Source organism: Tiliqua scincoides, chromosome 2 (assembly GCF_035046505.1).
Source record: "Tiliqua scincoides isolate rTilSci1 chromosome 2, rTilSci1.hap2, whole genome shotgun sequence".
NCBI classification, from domain to species: Eukaryota; Metazoa; Chordata; class Lepidosauria; order Squamata; family Scincidae; genus Tiliqua; species Tiliqua scincoides.
Genome location: NC_089822.1, coordinates 250,080,158 through 250,094,440, shown reverse-complemented (window position 1 = coordinate 250,094,440; position 14,283 = coordinate 250,080,158). Strand labels below are relative to the sequence as shown.

General features: G+C 46.6%; 2 protein-coding genes and 1 non-coding gene across 3 annotated transcripts; 1 reads left to right on the top strand and 2 right to left on the bottom strand.

Annotated features, from left to right (window-relative positions):
• Positions 1–324: 324 nt before the first annotated feature.
• Positions 325–870, bottom strand: LOC136639024 (histone H1-like). The gene has a single exon (XM_066613053.1). The coding sequence runs from the start codon at positions 868–870 to the stop codon at positions 325–327; it is 546 nt and encodes a 181-aa protein (XP_066469150.1).
• Positions 871–2,958: 2,088 nt separating this feature from the next.
• Positions 2,959–3,031, bottom strand: TRNAV-CAC (transfer RNA valine (anticodon CAC)). The gene has a single exon. It is a non-coding gene; the product is annotated as a tRNA-Val (tRNA).
• A 939-nt stretch (positions 3,032–3,970) lies between these two features.
• RACK1 (receptor for activated C kinase 1) lies at positions 3,971–14,110 on the top strand. Its single transcript, XM_066617997.1, has 8 exons — positions 3,971–4,196; positions 5,953–6,124; positions 7,544–7,691; positions 8,884–8,979; positions 10,247–10,357; positions 12,086–12,226; positions 12,654–12,764; positions 13,964–14,110. Exons 1-8 carry the CDS (start codon positions 4,088–4,090, stop codon positions 14,027–14,029), a joined length of 954 nt encoding a protein of 317 aa, XP_066474094.1. The 5' UTR covers positions 3,971–4,087; the 3' UTR covers positions 14,030–14,110.
• Positions 14,111–14,283: the final 173 nt, after the last annotated feature.

Here is a 14,283-nt window from a genome sequence, read left to right as displayed (position 1 = left end):
GGGCTAAAAATGGATCGTGACTCTAACCCAGTGATTTTCAACCTTTCCCATCCCATGGCACACTGACAAGGTGCTAAAATTATCAAGGCACACTGTCAGTCTTTCGGCAATTGATAAGGCACATCATGCTGCTGGTTCACAGGCACCCAGTGGCCCTAATAAATGACCTTCCCCGAACTCCTGTGGCACACCTGGTCCATTTACGGCACAGCACATTGGTTGAAAATCGCTCCTCTAACCTACAAACGCATCAGCTTTTTCCGTGCATCTTAAGTGGCTCTTAAAAGAGCCGTTGTAGGGGGCCTTTGTCAAGTGATCCGGTTCTTAGTTCCTTTTCCTAGCCGCCTTCCTTGCTGCGACTGGCCTTGCTGGATGCTTGAGCTGCTTCTTGCGCTGGTCGACTGAGGTCTTACTTGGGGGACATTTCGCTTTGCTAACCGCCGGCTGTTTCTTCCTGGGCTTTTTCTGGGGCTCCCTTTTGTCCGCAGCCGGTTTCTTGGGAGTCACTGCCTTTTTCTTCTTCCCCGGATCAGATCTGCCAGTCCCTCTGGTTTTACTGTTGAGCTTGAACGAACCCGAAGCACCGCTGCCAGTTACACGAACCAGTAAGCCATGGGACACGAGGCTGCACAGCTCCCTTTTGAGGCGCTGGCTGTTCTTATTAACGGCGTAGCCCACTTCGGTCAGGAACTTCTTAATGGCCAACAGGGACAAGACTTTCCGGGAGTTAGTAGGACTCTCGAACGCCTGCAAAATGAGCTGGGATAAAGACCCGGAAAGACGTTTCCCCCTCCTAGAAGCAGGAATGACAGACGCAGCAGCAGCCGTCTCAGTAACAAAAGGCTCTTCCTGCTGGTTTCCATGCACCATTTTGTCTTCCTACAACACGCACCTTCCCTCCTCTGTACCCCTCTGAAAGCCGATCGGGGCAAGCCTTATATACAGCACTGAGTGTGACGTCGAAGTGACAACCTGCCAATGTCCTTCTCTCCCGCCCTTTTTCCCTAGTTGTGCTAACCACGGACAAGCACTTCACGGTGGAAGTTTTCACTCAGGTCCAGCATGCCCATGTTGGAGGCGCTCCTTCCTCTAGGTGTGCTAATCACGAACAAGACCTTCACCGTTGAAGTTTTCACTCAGGTCCAGCAGGTCTATCCAGAGAGGTTTTATGCCACGTGGTCAAAAATGGAAGATGTCATCCCATTACGCACGAACCTCTTGTAAAGAAATGAAGGGAAGGGGATCTCTTTCTTATCCTTCACCAATGTTATCCTGAGGAAAATCACCCTCTGTTGGTTACATTATTATGATGTAAAAATAGGCCTTTATTTATTTTTATTTTTCTCCGTTTTAATATATGAACAGAAGGAGAGTCCGGTTTCCTGTATCTCACAGTGGCTCATCTGATCTGATCCAGCACAAGACACCTGGATCCTATGGCCACTCCCTTGCACCCGGCATTCTGAGATAGGCTTAGTGCAAAATCTGGAAGTTGCACACAGCCATCATGACTTGTAAAGGATTCAGGACATGTTATACTACAGGCCAGGCTTTAAAATATCACAATTATTTAAACTTAAAACCAGTGAAGCATAATTCAGAGGCGATGCAGTTTCAGAATATGTAGCTTTTCCTGTCATTTTCTAGTGCTAACTTTCCAAGCCGGTTGGCCGCACTTTTTAAAGGGAATATAAAACAGATTACTTATTCTCTCCAATTTCCCTCCTTTTTTCGAAGTAAAACCTGCCGCTTGTCAGTTCCAGCCCTCCAGGGGGTGAGAGAGGAGAGCGTCGCTAATGGACAGCTACCTTGACTAACCACAAGTCGCTATCTAATGCTTCAAATTTGTCAAAAAGGCCACGCTTGCCATTCAGATTTCCTGCAATCCAAAGAATCAGATCTGAACTTCATCATTTGAATTTTGAACAAGACTTTGTATGCACTGGCCGGCGGGGCACTAAGTTTTGCAGGGAGCCTCCCCGCAGCGCGCAAGCAGCCCCTCCCCCTCCCCTTGGGAGCCATTTGGGGGGCAAAACGAGGCGATTGGCTCCCAAGGGGAGGGGGAGGGGCTGCTTGCACGCTGCGGGGAGGCTCCCTGCAAATCTTAGTGCTCCGCCCCCCCTCTAGCTACGCCAGTGTTTGTATGCTGGCTTCTCTTTGTTGCTCACATGCATCATATATAAAACGTCGTAGATATCAAATATACTACGTTCTGTTGCATGAACCCAATCCTATGCATGTCTACTCAGAAGTAAGTCTCATTATACTCAATGGGGCTTACTCTCAAGTAAGTGTGGATAGGATTGGGCCCCATGTCCGTTATCAGAGATATACAGTAATGCTACATTCCGATTTCAAATACTAAAAATCAATAAATAACAGCTAAATTCAAGTATACCTGGTTCTTGCAGGTCAACTTCTCAATGCTGTCAAATGCTTTGGGCTGATCCAGTCCATTCTCTTCGTGCTGTGTTAAGTGCATGCAGCTCCCTTCACCAAGCATGGCTCTGTATGCCCGGAAAAGCTTGAGTGAGGGAGAGGCTAGGCAGCAAGTTTACCCGGCCAAGATCTGGAAGGATCAGTGGCTGCAGTGGACACACCCTGGATCTAAACAGTACTTCACATTTGGGGGGGAGGGAGAACCAATTCAGATAGCTAATTTTGTTTCCAGTGAACTTCTCCCATATAGTATGAGCTTGCTAGTCACGTGCATTTCACTTCAACCATTTTTATTCTTCTTTTTTTTTACATTGTGACCAATTTGTCTTGCTTTATGAAAGTGCAATTTAAAGCCCATTTGGGAAAAGATGGCTCTAGTCCTAACACAAACAACAAAACCGAAACATATTGTTTCTGGGTCTCCTCAAACTCATGTCTAAAACAGAAGGCAGTTCATAAACCAGGATGACAGCAGCTGAAGTTCCTCTTGAGGATGAATGAAAATAGGTACTCGCTGGTTGTTTCTGCCCGGTTTCGAACCGGGGACCTTTCGCGTGTGAGGCGAACGTGATAACCACTACACTACAGAAACCCGACTGCGCATGTCTCTCGAGGCTCTGCGACTGATAACGCATAATCAGAATAAAGCCCGTGGCTGTTGAATATTGATGCAGCATTTCAAGAGTGAGCCACTTTTTATCCAAGCAGCACATTCCCAGCCAGTATTAAGTCAGTGCGTTTATAACTACTGCCACTTCTGATATATTTTGGTTCTAAACTGACAGCCCAATCCTATGCATGTCTACTCAAAAGTAAGTCCCATTCTAGTCAATAGAGCTTACTCCCAGGAAAGTGTGGATAGGATGGCAGCCTCAATGTCTTACACCAACAGATCAGAAAGTATAAAAGTCACGGAGAGTAACTCTGTATTTTCTTAGGGGCGCCCTCCATGCTGCCACAGCCTGCACAATAGCTGTAGGGTTCAATCCATCCCCAGACTGGCCCTCGAATGGGCATGAGCCCCAGAAGGCCCCACAGGTGGTGCCACCCCTGACACTACCCATTCTGACCTTGCATACCCCCTCCTTGCCTCTATCCCATAATATGGGGGTGAGGACTGCATGCAGGAAACTTACTGCCACAATTAGGAGTGGCTGAAGGTGTGGATGGAGCTCCCCATTCCCTTTGTTGAGGGAGCCACTTTTTTTTTCAAACGTGGCAGCCCCATCTATAGGGAATAAACCACCGTCGTAAATATTGGCACGAGAGCGCCCAGAATTTTGCACTGATCCCAATTAGCAGATGCGCCACTTCACTGAGCAATACGGTACTGCAGGATTCCTTTTTCGCAGTGACAGAAGGGTATTAGCGTTCCATTCGAAACCTCGCGATACTTTAAATCGCAGGGCGCCGCCATGTTGGCTGTTGATGGTGCACTCGAAAGCGGCTCAGCCGTACAGAAGAGGTGGAGGTCGCCATGTTGTTGTACGGTACAGGCAGCCGAGGCTATTTCCGTTTCCGGAAGGCCGCGCCACTTCCTTTTTCTCCCCGGGCCTGAGCGAGTAGGCGAGGCCGGGCTAGAGGCCTCCGTAGAATCCGCTGCCATCCTCCGTCCCCAGCGGGAGCTCGAGCCCTCTCGGCCGCCGCCATGACGGAGCAGATGACCCTGCGTGGCACCCTCAAGGGCCACAACGGCTGGGTTACCCAGATCGCCACCACCCCGCAGTTCCCAGACATGATCCTCTCCGCCTCGCGCGGTAAGGCGGACGAGACCAACTGCCGGCCCTTGCGGGGGGTGCGGGTTCCGACCGCTGGTGGAGCAGAGGGGGGGCTGAGAGGGAGAACAGCAGCTCCAGTGTGCTGGTGGGAAGCGCGTGGAAGGAACCATCTCTCGCGGGAGGGGGGGTTTGAAAGCTGCCAAGGCCAACATGGTCTGCTGAACAAGGCCAACTCTCAGGCTTGGCCTGTGGAACTCCTGGCCACTGGATGTGGTGATCTGGTCTAGATACCTTTAAAGGGGGTTGCACAGACTGATGGAGGAAAAGTCCATCCCAAGTTACAAGGCATGGTAGTTGTGCAACCCCCTGGTTTAGAAGGAGGCTGCCTCAGACTGCCTGATGCAGGGAAGGACACCAGGATGCAGGTCCCTGGTTGTCTTGTGTGCTCCCTGAGGCATCTGGTGGGCCACTGAGATACAGGAGGCTGGACTAGATGGGCCTTGGCCTGAGCCAGTGGAGCTCTTCTTATGTTCAGCTGACACGGGAGGGCACCAGGATGCAGGTGTCTGGTGGGCCACTGTGAGATGCAGGAAGCTGGACTAGATGGGTTCTAGGCCTGATCCAGAGGGGTGTTTCTTATGTTTTTAACTCTTGGTTGGGGGAGGGAGAACGTCCCATCTACATGGGATGAAGGCAAGAGAAAGAGTTTCATGTCCCAGGCAAGGTGAAAATTAGGAAGGCTCCTAGGCTAAGGTGTTCGGGTTCCTTTGAGGGAAACGGGTAGGACTGGGCCCTTGGTTCACTCCAGCTTTCCCTTACCTTGAGGAGACCTCCCTGACTGCCCCCACCAGCACAGGGTGCAGCACATACCCCATTGGCACAGCTCTTCAGTGCTGGAAAGCTGGGCCCAAATCATGAGGTTTGGCTGGTGCAAGGTATGTGATTGTGTGACAGCACTGGGGGGAGGCAGTAAAGCTGACCAAGGGGTTCAGTCCCCCTGCTGCGTCTCCTCTTGAGTCCCAATGATTAAATCTGACATTGTCTACTGATCCTCTTAGTGGGGTCTGAAGACACGTCCTGCAATTATGATGGGATGGGAGAAGTTCAGCTCACAGCTTTGAGCCCTTTGGCTCCAGCCTGTAATACAATTTTTTTTTTCTCCTGAAAATGGTTACAAGTCAAAAGTGCTTTTTGCTGTTTTTAACTTGTTCTCGTGGTGCACAGGTGGGTGGTTCCAGGCCCTCGGGACACTGAAACATGAGGGAGGGAATAGGTTTGGTGGGTCCGTATTGGTGTTTGCAGGTTGAGAATTTTTGGTATACCAAACTAGAAAGCTTAGATTGCAGGAACCAAGATTGAGGGAATCCTCTAAGGTGCACAAGGTATATAAAGTTTATTCTGCTCCACATTTTTCAGTTAAAATCTACACCATGTTACTTTCAGGAAGCCCCGCTTAGGGGACCTCTCCTCCAGTAAGTGTGGTTGTTACTTCAGCTTTCATGCATGCTTAAGCCTTGAATGAGACTATGTTACTCTCTGCCAGGGGTCTCTGGTTTGCATCAGAGGCCTACTTCTCACAGAGGATACATGTGTCAGGGCTGCACTGCTTCAAGAAGGGATAATTTTTCCTCCTTAAATGAAGATGTCTGCATAGAAATCTAGATAGACTTTTGACTTAGGTGCAGATCAGGAGGCTGGATGTAAGAGAATGATATATTTTCCCCACATGTATACATGTCTGAATACAGATGACACTCGTGAGAGAAGCATTGGCCATTCTGCTTTTCTCTTGCAGACAAGACCATCATCATGTGGAAGTTGACCCGGGATGAAACCAACTATGGAATCCCCCAGCGAGCTTTGAGGGGCCACTCCCACTTTGTCAGTGATGTGGTCATATCCTCCGATGGGCAGTTTGCCCTCTCTGGGTCTTGGGATGGAACCCTGCGCCTTTGGGACCTTACCACGTGAGTGCAGGTTGGGGAGAAAGCGAAGGGCCCATCACCCTTGTTGGAAGGACAGTTGGCAGAACTATTACATGCTTCATCCACGCCAGTGCTTTTCCCTCCAGTTTTCCTCCTCCCTATCTAGGTTTTTATTCCTGGTTGCTTTAGGATCAAAGTTTCTCTTTGCTGCTTCATGTGTCCCGGTGATTAGATTTGACACATATCTGCTGACTCCATTGGGGCTTGAGGATATGTCCTGCAATTATGATGGGACGCAGTGCTAGAGAGAGAAAAATTGGGGGTAATTTTTGGAATAGCACAGAGAGGAAAAATTGGCTTCCTGTGGAGCACATGCATACTGAAAACAAGTGATTTTAAAGCAGTGTAATTGTTATAGTTTCCCAGTGAGGGTCCTAAGAGATTCTCAGATCCCTAGCACCCTTTACTTTTCCCAAAGTTCTCTGAAGGAAAAAGAATGCTAATTTTGTTTCTGTGTCTGTAGTGTACAAGGTAGATAAAAATAAATGATTTTTAAAAAATAATGTAAACTGAATTTGCGCACGCACGCACACTTCACCTAAAATATAACTGGATTACTATTCTACAAACTGAAATAAGCATGTTAACTCTAGAGTAAATGAATCGGTGCCCTGTACCAGATACATTTAGTGCTAAACAAATGCCTTGTTTTTGCCTTGCTCGTCTGCCTAACAAATGTCAAATCCTGCTGTGACCCATCAATGGATGTTCCATGGTTTGTTGTGAGCGTGGGGCTGGGCCAAGACAAAATGAGACAAAATTTTGGTGTGCATGGTCCTATACGTCCTTCCCATATTTAACCTCACAAATCTCATGGCTGCTGAACGTGAGGTTGTATGGGAATACTTTAAAGAAATCTAGTTTTCTAAAAAATTATACGACGTATAAACTGTACAAAGTCTCCCTCCTAGGTGGTGTCAATAGTATTGCTGAATTGCCAGGTAACATGATTTAATGATCAGGTTCACAGGAAATATATGAAAAAGTATAGGGGAGAAATGGTTTACACAAGCCTTTTCTTCTTGCTGATTTAAATTGCTCAACCTTGGCAAAGCGGGCAAAGAAAGAACCTTCACTTTTTTGCTTCCCCCCCCCCTTCAAAAAAAGATGCATGAAATTTAGGTTCCCCTCTTCTCTTTAACCAGCTGTAGAAAATGCAGTTGGGATTCTGTCTCAGCAACATGCCCCCTGCCATCATAATGTTACACACACACGAGAAATCGCCTTAAATCAGGACCTGGCGGAGCTTCTTAGGAAATTCAGTTTACGGCTCCTAGAGATGGACCAAACTCAAAATTTGCAAGATGGAATGACGAGGCAAACAATTATTTGGACCAAGCCTTTCTCCTTTCCTGGATCACACTAGATGGAAATGAGCTGTGGACATCTCTTCCTGTACAGGGGCACCACCACCCGCCGCTTTGTGGGGCACACCAAGGATGTACTGAGCGTGGCTTTCTCTTCTGACAACCGTCAGATCGTTTCAGGTTCCAGGGATAAGACCATCAAACTCTGGAACACCCTGGGAGTCTGCAAATACACTGTGCAGGTGAGTGGCTCTTCCCTTCCATGCGGAATTTGGAAGTGAACCCACCTAAGACTTTCCTGTTCTCTTCCTACTGGGTTGTACGTGATCTACCCATGTCTCTCTCCATCATCTGCTTCTGAGGCATGTCAGGCTGGGGGGGGGGGCACAAACAAACTTCATGGCTAAGTTGAAGATTCAATCCCCTGTTCATTCTGTAGTCCAGGGGTGCCGAAACCCCGGCCTGGGGGCCACTTGTGGCCCTTGAGGACTTCCAATCTGACCCACGGGGAGCCCCCAGTCTCCAATGAGCCTCTGGCCCTCCAGAGACTTGCTGGAGCCCGCTTTGGCAACTGCTTTCCTTTTAAGGGTGACTGTGACCTCTCACATGAGCTGTGGTATGAGGGCTCCCTCCACTGCTTGCTGTTTCACATCTGTGATGCAGCTGCACAGAAAAGGCTGGTTTTGCTTTGTGTAAGGCCTTTTATAGGCCCTGAGCTATTGCAAGACCTTCGTTCATTCATATAAGTTCCATCTCTGGCATATTCATTTGTGTAAATTTATTCAAAATTGAAATGTAAATTCTTTTTTATTCCTGGCCTCTGACACAGTGTCAGAGAGATGATGTGGCCCTCCTGCCAAAAAGGTTTGGACACCCCTGTGTTAGACCAACAGTGATAGAAAAAGGAAAGCCCTGTGTGTACTGAGTTGCAGCGGAAGAACCAGTGAGAGGTGGCAGTGGAACCTTTGAGTGTACAGGACAGGCTGTAAATTAAATAAAACATAAGTTTCTTTTAGGAAAAGAGCAGAAATCCAAGCATGGGAAATTTCTTTTCTGAGGGTTAATTACTGCCTATTTTAACCAGAATAGTCTGAGGTTATTAACATTTTTTTGTGGCTTATGGAAAGGGGGGGGGAGAAGCTGTGCATTAGAGTTTGGTATGTGACACTGGTCAAGCTATGAATCTGTCTTGAAAGTCCAGCAAGTACTTGGCACCCCAGGGTTCAGGTCCCAAATGCAGTTCTACATCCATCATCATTTCGTTACAGGATGAGAACTAGAGGCTTTTTGTGAAACTAGATACATTTTAGCTGTATGCTAGTAATCTTGATGTTTAGAATGGTTGGTTTCTCTGCCTGTCATCACATAGTCTGTATTAGCAGGTTTTGTTGAGTACTGAACAGTGTTTCATTTCCTCTGTTTTCTTCCCCTCAGGATGAAAGCCACTCTGAGTGGGTTTCCTGTGTGCGCTTCTCCCCCAACAGCAGCAATCCCATCATTGTCTCCTGTGGCTGGGACAAGTTGGTGAAGGTAAATTCTCTACAGAGATCTGATGATTGGGCTTCATATGAGCCAGTTTGAATTCCTCTTATTCCTTCATATGAGCCAGTTTGAATACCAAAAAAGGGTCCTCTTCTCTCCTGCTCCCATCTTTGAGAAATCAGACCCACAAATCTAGGAACAATGTCTTCCAGGTTTGGGGATCAGCTGGAATTTCACCATCTCTGCCATCAGTTAAGCACAGGCTTGAGGCCAGGCGGATTGGAGATGGGGATCTGTGTGGAAAGCACTTGTAAGGAAACAAAACTTTGCAAACAGTTGGGTAGCATTCTGTTGATTTCTGTGCTAGCTAATTCAGTGAGTAAGGTACGCATCCTCATGTTTTGCTCCAACTGGGAAGGGATAGTCTGTTTAGAACTGATTCAATGATTGTGCCCCAGGATTATATAATACCATGATCAGGCCCTTTTTGAGAGGTGTCTAGGGTTCTTCTCCAGCAACACAAGAGAAGTAGAAGAGACTGTATTTCCTAGTGAGGCAGCTAGTAAAAGAGGAGGAGGAGCCAGAGAAACTGGTTGGCAGGGCCTAGGATTGATCATCCTTCTGAGGCTGCAGTGGAACTTGCCCAGTTGGCTGTTGTCCAGCCACAAAAACTTCAGTCTGGAGGACTCTTATTGCCATTCTGCTGTTCATCCCAAATACAGTTTTATCCTGTATGATTTTGTGGGGGGGGGGGGGGAACGGACCCTTTCTAAAAATTTAGAAATAAACAGTAAAAAAATAATTTTCCTAAAATTAGTTTTCCGAGTTGTATCGCAAGTGAAAGTGTTTGATTCTGTCCAGGGTGAAATATAACAGAACTGAAGTATCAGAGCTGGTTACAGAACCCATTTTTTAAATTAGTGACTAAACTGGAGCTTCTTACTGATGAAACAAAACCCAAATTCTTAGTTCATCTCTAGTTCCAGGCCCACTAAAAGATACTGTATGTTTCGGAGGTGGTATCTGGGAGAAGCTCTTGGCTCCCTAAGTAGGACTGCACCCAGTAGTGAATACCCTTGTTGAGTGACACTGGAAAGCAGTAGCTGAATGAAAATAAAGGCTGAGACTCCCACTCTTGCAGAAGCTGTTGGATTATGTTAGCGGTCCTCTGCCAGGATTCAAAAATAAGGTGTCCAAATTGCTGCCTCTGCATGACTTTTTGTCCGGCCTTTGTGGTCTAAGAATTTCCAGGGAAGCCTCCAAACTATTGGGTGGTGACAGTGCTCTGAGTTCTTTCTGTGTTCTCCACTTGTAGGTGTGGAATTTGGCAAACTGCAAGCTGAAGACCAATCACATTGGGCACACTGGCTACCTGAACACAGTGACAGTCTCACCTGATGGGTCCTTGTGCGCTTCAGGTGGCAAGGTAAGTTTCTGTGGCTCTCAGACAAGCATGGGAGTGAGAGATGGAGAACTTCTCCGACCTTTCTGCTTCTCTTGTGAATCAGAGCTCTGCCTTGTCTGTCTCAACTTACCTCACAGAGGAAGATAAGGCCTAGGGAGAGAGTATGTCACCCTGAGCTCCTTGGAGGAAAGGTGGGTTATAAATGCAGTTGCTGGACTCATGGCACCAAGAGGGATGCTGCACTGCATATGTGTAATGCTCTCATCAGGATCTTGTGTTCACACCATAGAGTAGAAATCAGCAGTAAGGGACTCAACAGCTGGATATCGAAGTGGTGTAGTCGTGCGAGTCTCTAGCTGTGCAGATTCCTTTCTCTTCTGTCCTCACATGCTCCCTGAAACAACTCAGAAGGATAGGGTTGGGGTGGAGTTCAAAACTTGAATTCAGGTTGAGGAATTATAACTGTAAGAACAGTTTAGGAACAGAGCAAGCTCTAGGATAGTTGGGGAAACTCATTCTTTGAAGATTCTCAAGAGAGACTGGGCAGGGATCTACAGAATATCTTGTCTTAGACAGGAAGGCATTGGGCTAAACACCCTGCAACCTTCTGTTGCCGGAAGATTTGGGCTTGACTGTGATGGAACTTGCAGATGCCGTCTGGTGTTTAGAACCACGTAGAGACTGTTTCTGAGCTGCCCAAACCTTGTGTGGCCATTCTATTTTGGAGGGCCAAAATAAATGCTGGTAAGAAGAGAGAGACTTGGTCCACAATCAGTGAGCCAGCTTTCAGGGTGCAGGTCTGGTGCCTACTTAATAGCCAGGTCTCTCTGGATCTTGAGACTGGTCTACATGTTACTTTATTCATGCCCAGGCCACTTACTCATCAGTGACAGCAATCTTGTCTTGGCGGTTTTTGGCTAGGGAACCACATTAAAAAGAGGTGGATACACTAGTCCAGGGAGTGGCAATAAGGAAGTAGTCGACCTAGATCAGGGGTGCTCACACTTTTTCGGCTCGAGAGCTACTTTGAAACCCAGCAAGGCCCGGAGATCTACCAGAGTATTTTTACAATGTTCGCGCCATCATAACATATAACATTTATGTGTACAATGTATGTTGGTGTACCTTGAGCCCCACTGAGTATAACAGGACTTACTCCTGAGTAGACATGCCAGGGATTAGGCTGTGAGGCTGCAATCCTAGCCACACTTACCTGGGAGTAAGCCCCATTGAGTACAATGGGCCTTACTCCCGGCGTTTCCTCCCAGAGGCACCTGAAAGGGGGGGGGTCGGCACTCCGCGATCTACTCATTTTGCCTCGCGATCTACCGGTAGATCGCGATCCACCTATTGAGCACCCCTGACCTAGATAATGTATTTTTAATTCTGAACATTGGTAGCTTACCTTTCTAATTCTTGAGGGCTGAGAGGCAGTTCATAAGGATTAAAAGCAACATATCAGAAAAAAAGTTCCCAAACCAATAAAGCAACACAGAGCAGCGTGCAAGTCTAAAAATCAGGAGACTGACAAGACCAATCTTAAAGCCCATAATAGCACACACCAAAGCCAAATGTAATGCACTGCCCCGTATCTGAGCTTCTTTCCCCTTAAAATGAAGAATATGCTCACTGAACTTTGAGAAAGGGGCATCTGTTGATTGCTCAAATCTCTGATTGGAAAGAGTAAGGAAACTGTTACTAGAAACCATCATTTTAATCACAATTCTGCTTACTGTTCACCTGCTCTAGGATGGCCAAGCGATGTTGTGGGATTTGAATGAAGGCAAGCATCTGTATACACTGGATGGTGGGGACATCATCAATGCCTTATGCTTCAGCCCCAACCGCTATTGGCTGTGTGCTGCCACTGGGCCCAGCATCAAGATATGGGTAAGTCAGTAGTTTTGTGGGGCTGTTGGAAATTTGACAAAATAAAGCTGGTGGTTCTTTTCTAAACAAAGATCCTGATTTCCATGTTAAAACAGGGTCAGTGTGTCTTATTCTTATGCCTTTGCCCTTATTTATTAATCAGTCACAGCAAGTTTGTCTGCAAAAGAAGCTTCTTGAAATGTAAGATTACAAAGCAGCATTTTCAGGGGGCAGGCTCAGCCTAGCCCTTTGATTGGGGTTTCTGCTATGATGAAACACACAATGCCTTCCGACATTATTTCCATGTGGAAAACCAGAGGCTGTTTCTGAGCTGCTTGTCCAGGTTATCTTTTGAAGTACAAACAGTAGGTGAGATGGAGTAAGGCTTGAGCCTAGAAGAGCCCAGCTCCATTTGACACCCCCTCCCCCCAATTCTCTTGATTTTCAGGATCTGGAAGGCAAGATCATTGTGGATGAACTCAAGCAGGAGGTGATCAGCACTAGCAGCAAGGCAGAGCCACCCCAGTGCACCTCATTGGCTTGGTCTGCTGATGGACAGGTAAGAACAGGAATAAGCTAAAATGTCCATATGGCACATGTTTTAGGATAGCTGAAGGTAATAGTTGTCGGACTCAAGGTTCTACCTTTCCCCTTCCTGGTGTTTTTGTCTTTGTGCAGGAAGTAATTTAAAATCTTGTTTCTGATACATCTTTTAACTGCTTTTGATGTATTAAGCTTTAAGATTCCAAGTGGGCCAAAAAGAATTTTAGTGGGATTTTTAACTCAAAGAAAACTGGGATTGTCCATCTAAGCCTGCCTTTGGGCTGTGTAACTTTGCTTCCTTTTGGGAAGAGCTAAGCCTACCCCAAACTCCAGAAAGCCTTGTTGCCTGGCAGCCTCAGTTCACTGATGTCTCTAGGACAGTGATGGTGAACCTGTGACACGTATATCAAAGGTGACACACCACAGCTTTTTGAGTGACACATCAGTGTTTGTTTTACTTGTGTTTTGTTTTTGTAGTTTTTTGATGTTTCTCTATATAATACATAGCACCAACACATGATTGGACTGTATTTTTATAAATACGTAAAGAATTGTTTCTCTTGTTTGGGGTGTGGTGACTTGCCAACAGAGTCGAGGTAGGCGTTTTCCGAATTTTTGACATGCTGAACCCAAAAAGTTCATCATCACTATTCTAGGACATTCTAAAGGAGGGTTTTGACTGGGCTGGAAAATCCCAACCGCTTGATTTCTTTAACTCCTAAAGTTCTGAGTTCTTGCAGATGTTTTATATACAGTCCTCTCGTGTTAGAGATTGTTTAAAAAACATTTGAACGGGCATCTATTTGGGGTGCTTCAGGCATATCTGATTGGGGTTCTTCTGCCTGAGACACAGAGGTAGGTGAATAACCTAATGTACCTGCAATAGTACTGCCTGCTTTGTACTATAACCTGGCCATGTCCAAATCCTGGTAGTGATGTAGTGGGCAGTCTGTACACCAATGTGCTTGACTGGACTAGTTTGTTGCATGACATCTGTGATGAATGAGTGGTGTGCCACACTTTCCCATTTGAAGCTACTTAAAGAGGTTAGCACACACCTTAAGTTCACTTGAATAGGCCCTCAATTTCTTTCCAGTGAACTTTCTGTGGAGTCATGGACTCCTGTTTCAGTCCTTTAATGCCCACTTGCCTGTCTCTTTCCAATTCTCCCGTGTTTGGTAACTTACATTCCTTCTCTCCCCCCTCTTCCATCAGACTCTCTTTGCTGGCTACACCGATAACCTGGTTCGTGTCTGGCAGGTCACCATTGGAACAAGATAAAAGAGTGCAAGTGACTGTCCCACAGCACAGTTTATAATTATGTAAAAAAGAATTCAATAAAAGATTTTTTTGTTGCTGAAAGTGATCTGTGTGTCATCCTTGCCAAATTTCAGGAACGGGCAGTTCTTCCTCCCTATGGGTTTACAGGATCAGGACTACTATCCCTTAAGCCTGGAAAAAGGTTGCATGCTGTCCATAGGTGATCAAGCTATGGAACTTGCATAATAAGTAAACCTTCTTGACCTTTATTGAAA

Excerpts from the sequence above, each read along its gene's own strand:
- LOC136639024 (XM_066613053.1), bottom strand. The coding sequence starts at position 870 with ATGGTGCATGGAAACCAGCAGGAAGAGCCTTTTGTTACTGAGACGGCT.
- RACK1 (XM_066617997.1), top strand. The coding sequence starts at position 4,088 with ATGACGGAGCAGATGACCCTGCGTGGCACCCTCAAGGGCCACAACGGC. Across the intron at positions 6,125-7,543 it reads CGCCTTTGGGACCTTACCAC|GGGCACCACCACCCGCCGCT; the intron begins GTGAGTGCAGGT and ends CTTCCTGTACAG. Across the intron at positions 10,358-12,085 it reads TGTGCGCTTCAGGTGGCAAG|GATGGCCAAGCGATGTTGTG; the intron begins GTAAGTTTCTGT and ends CACCTGCTCTAG.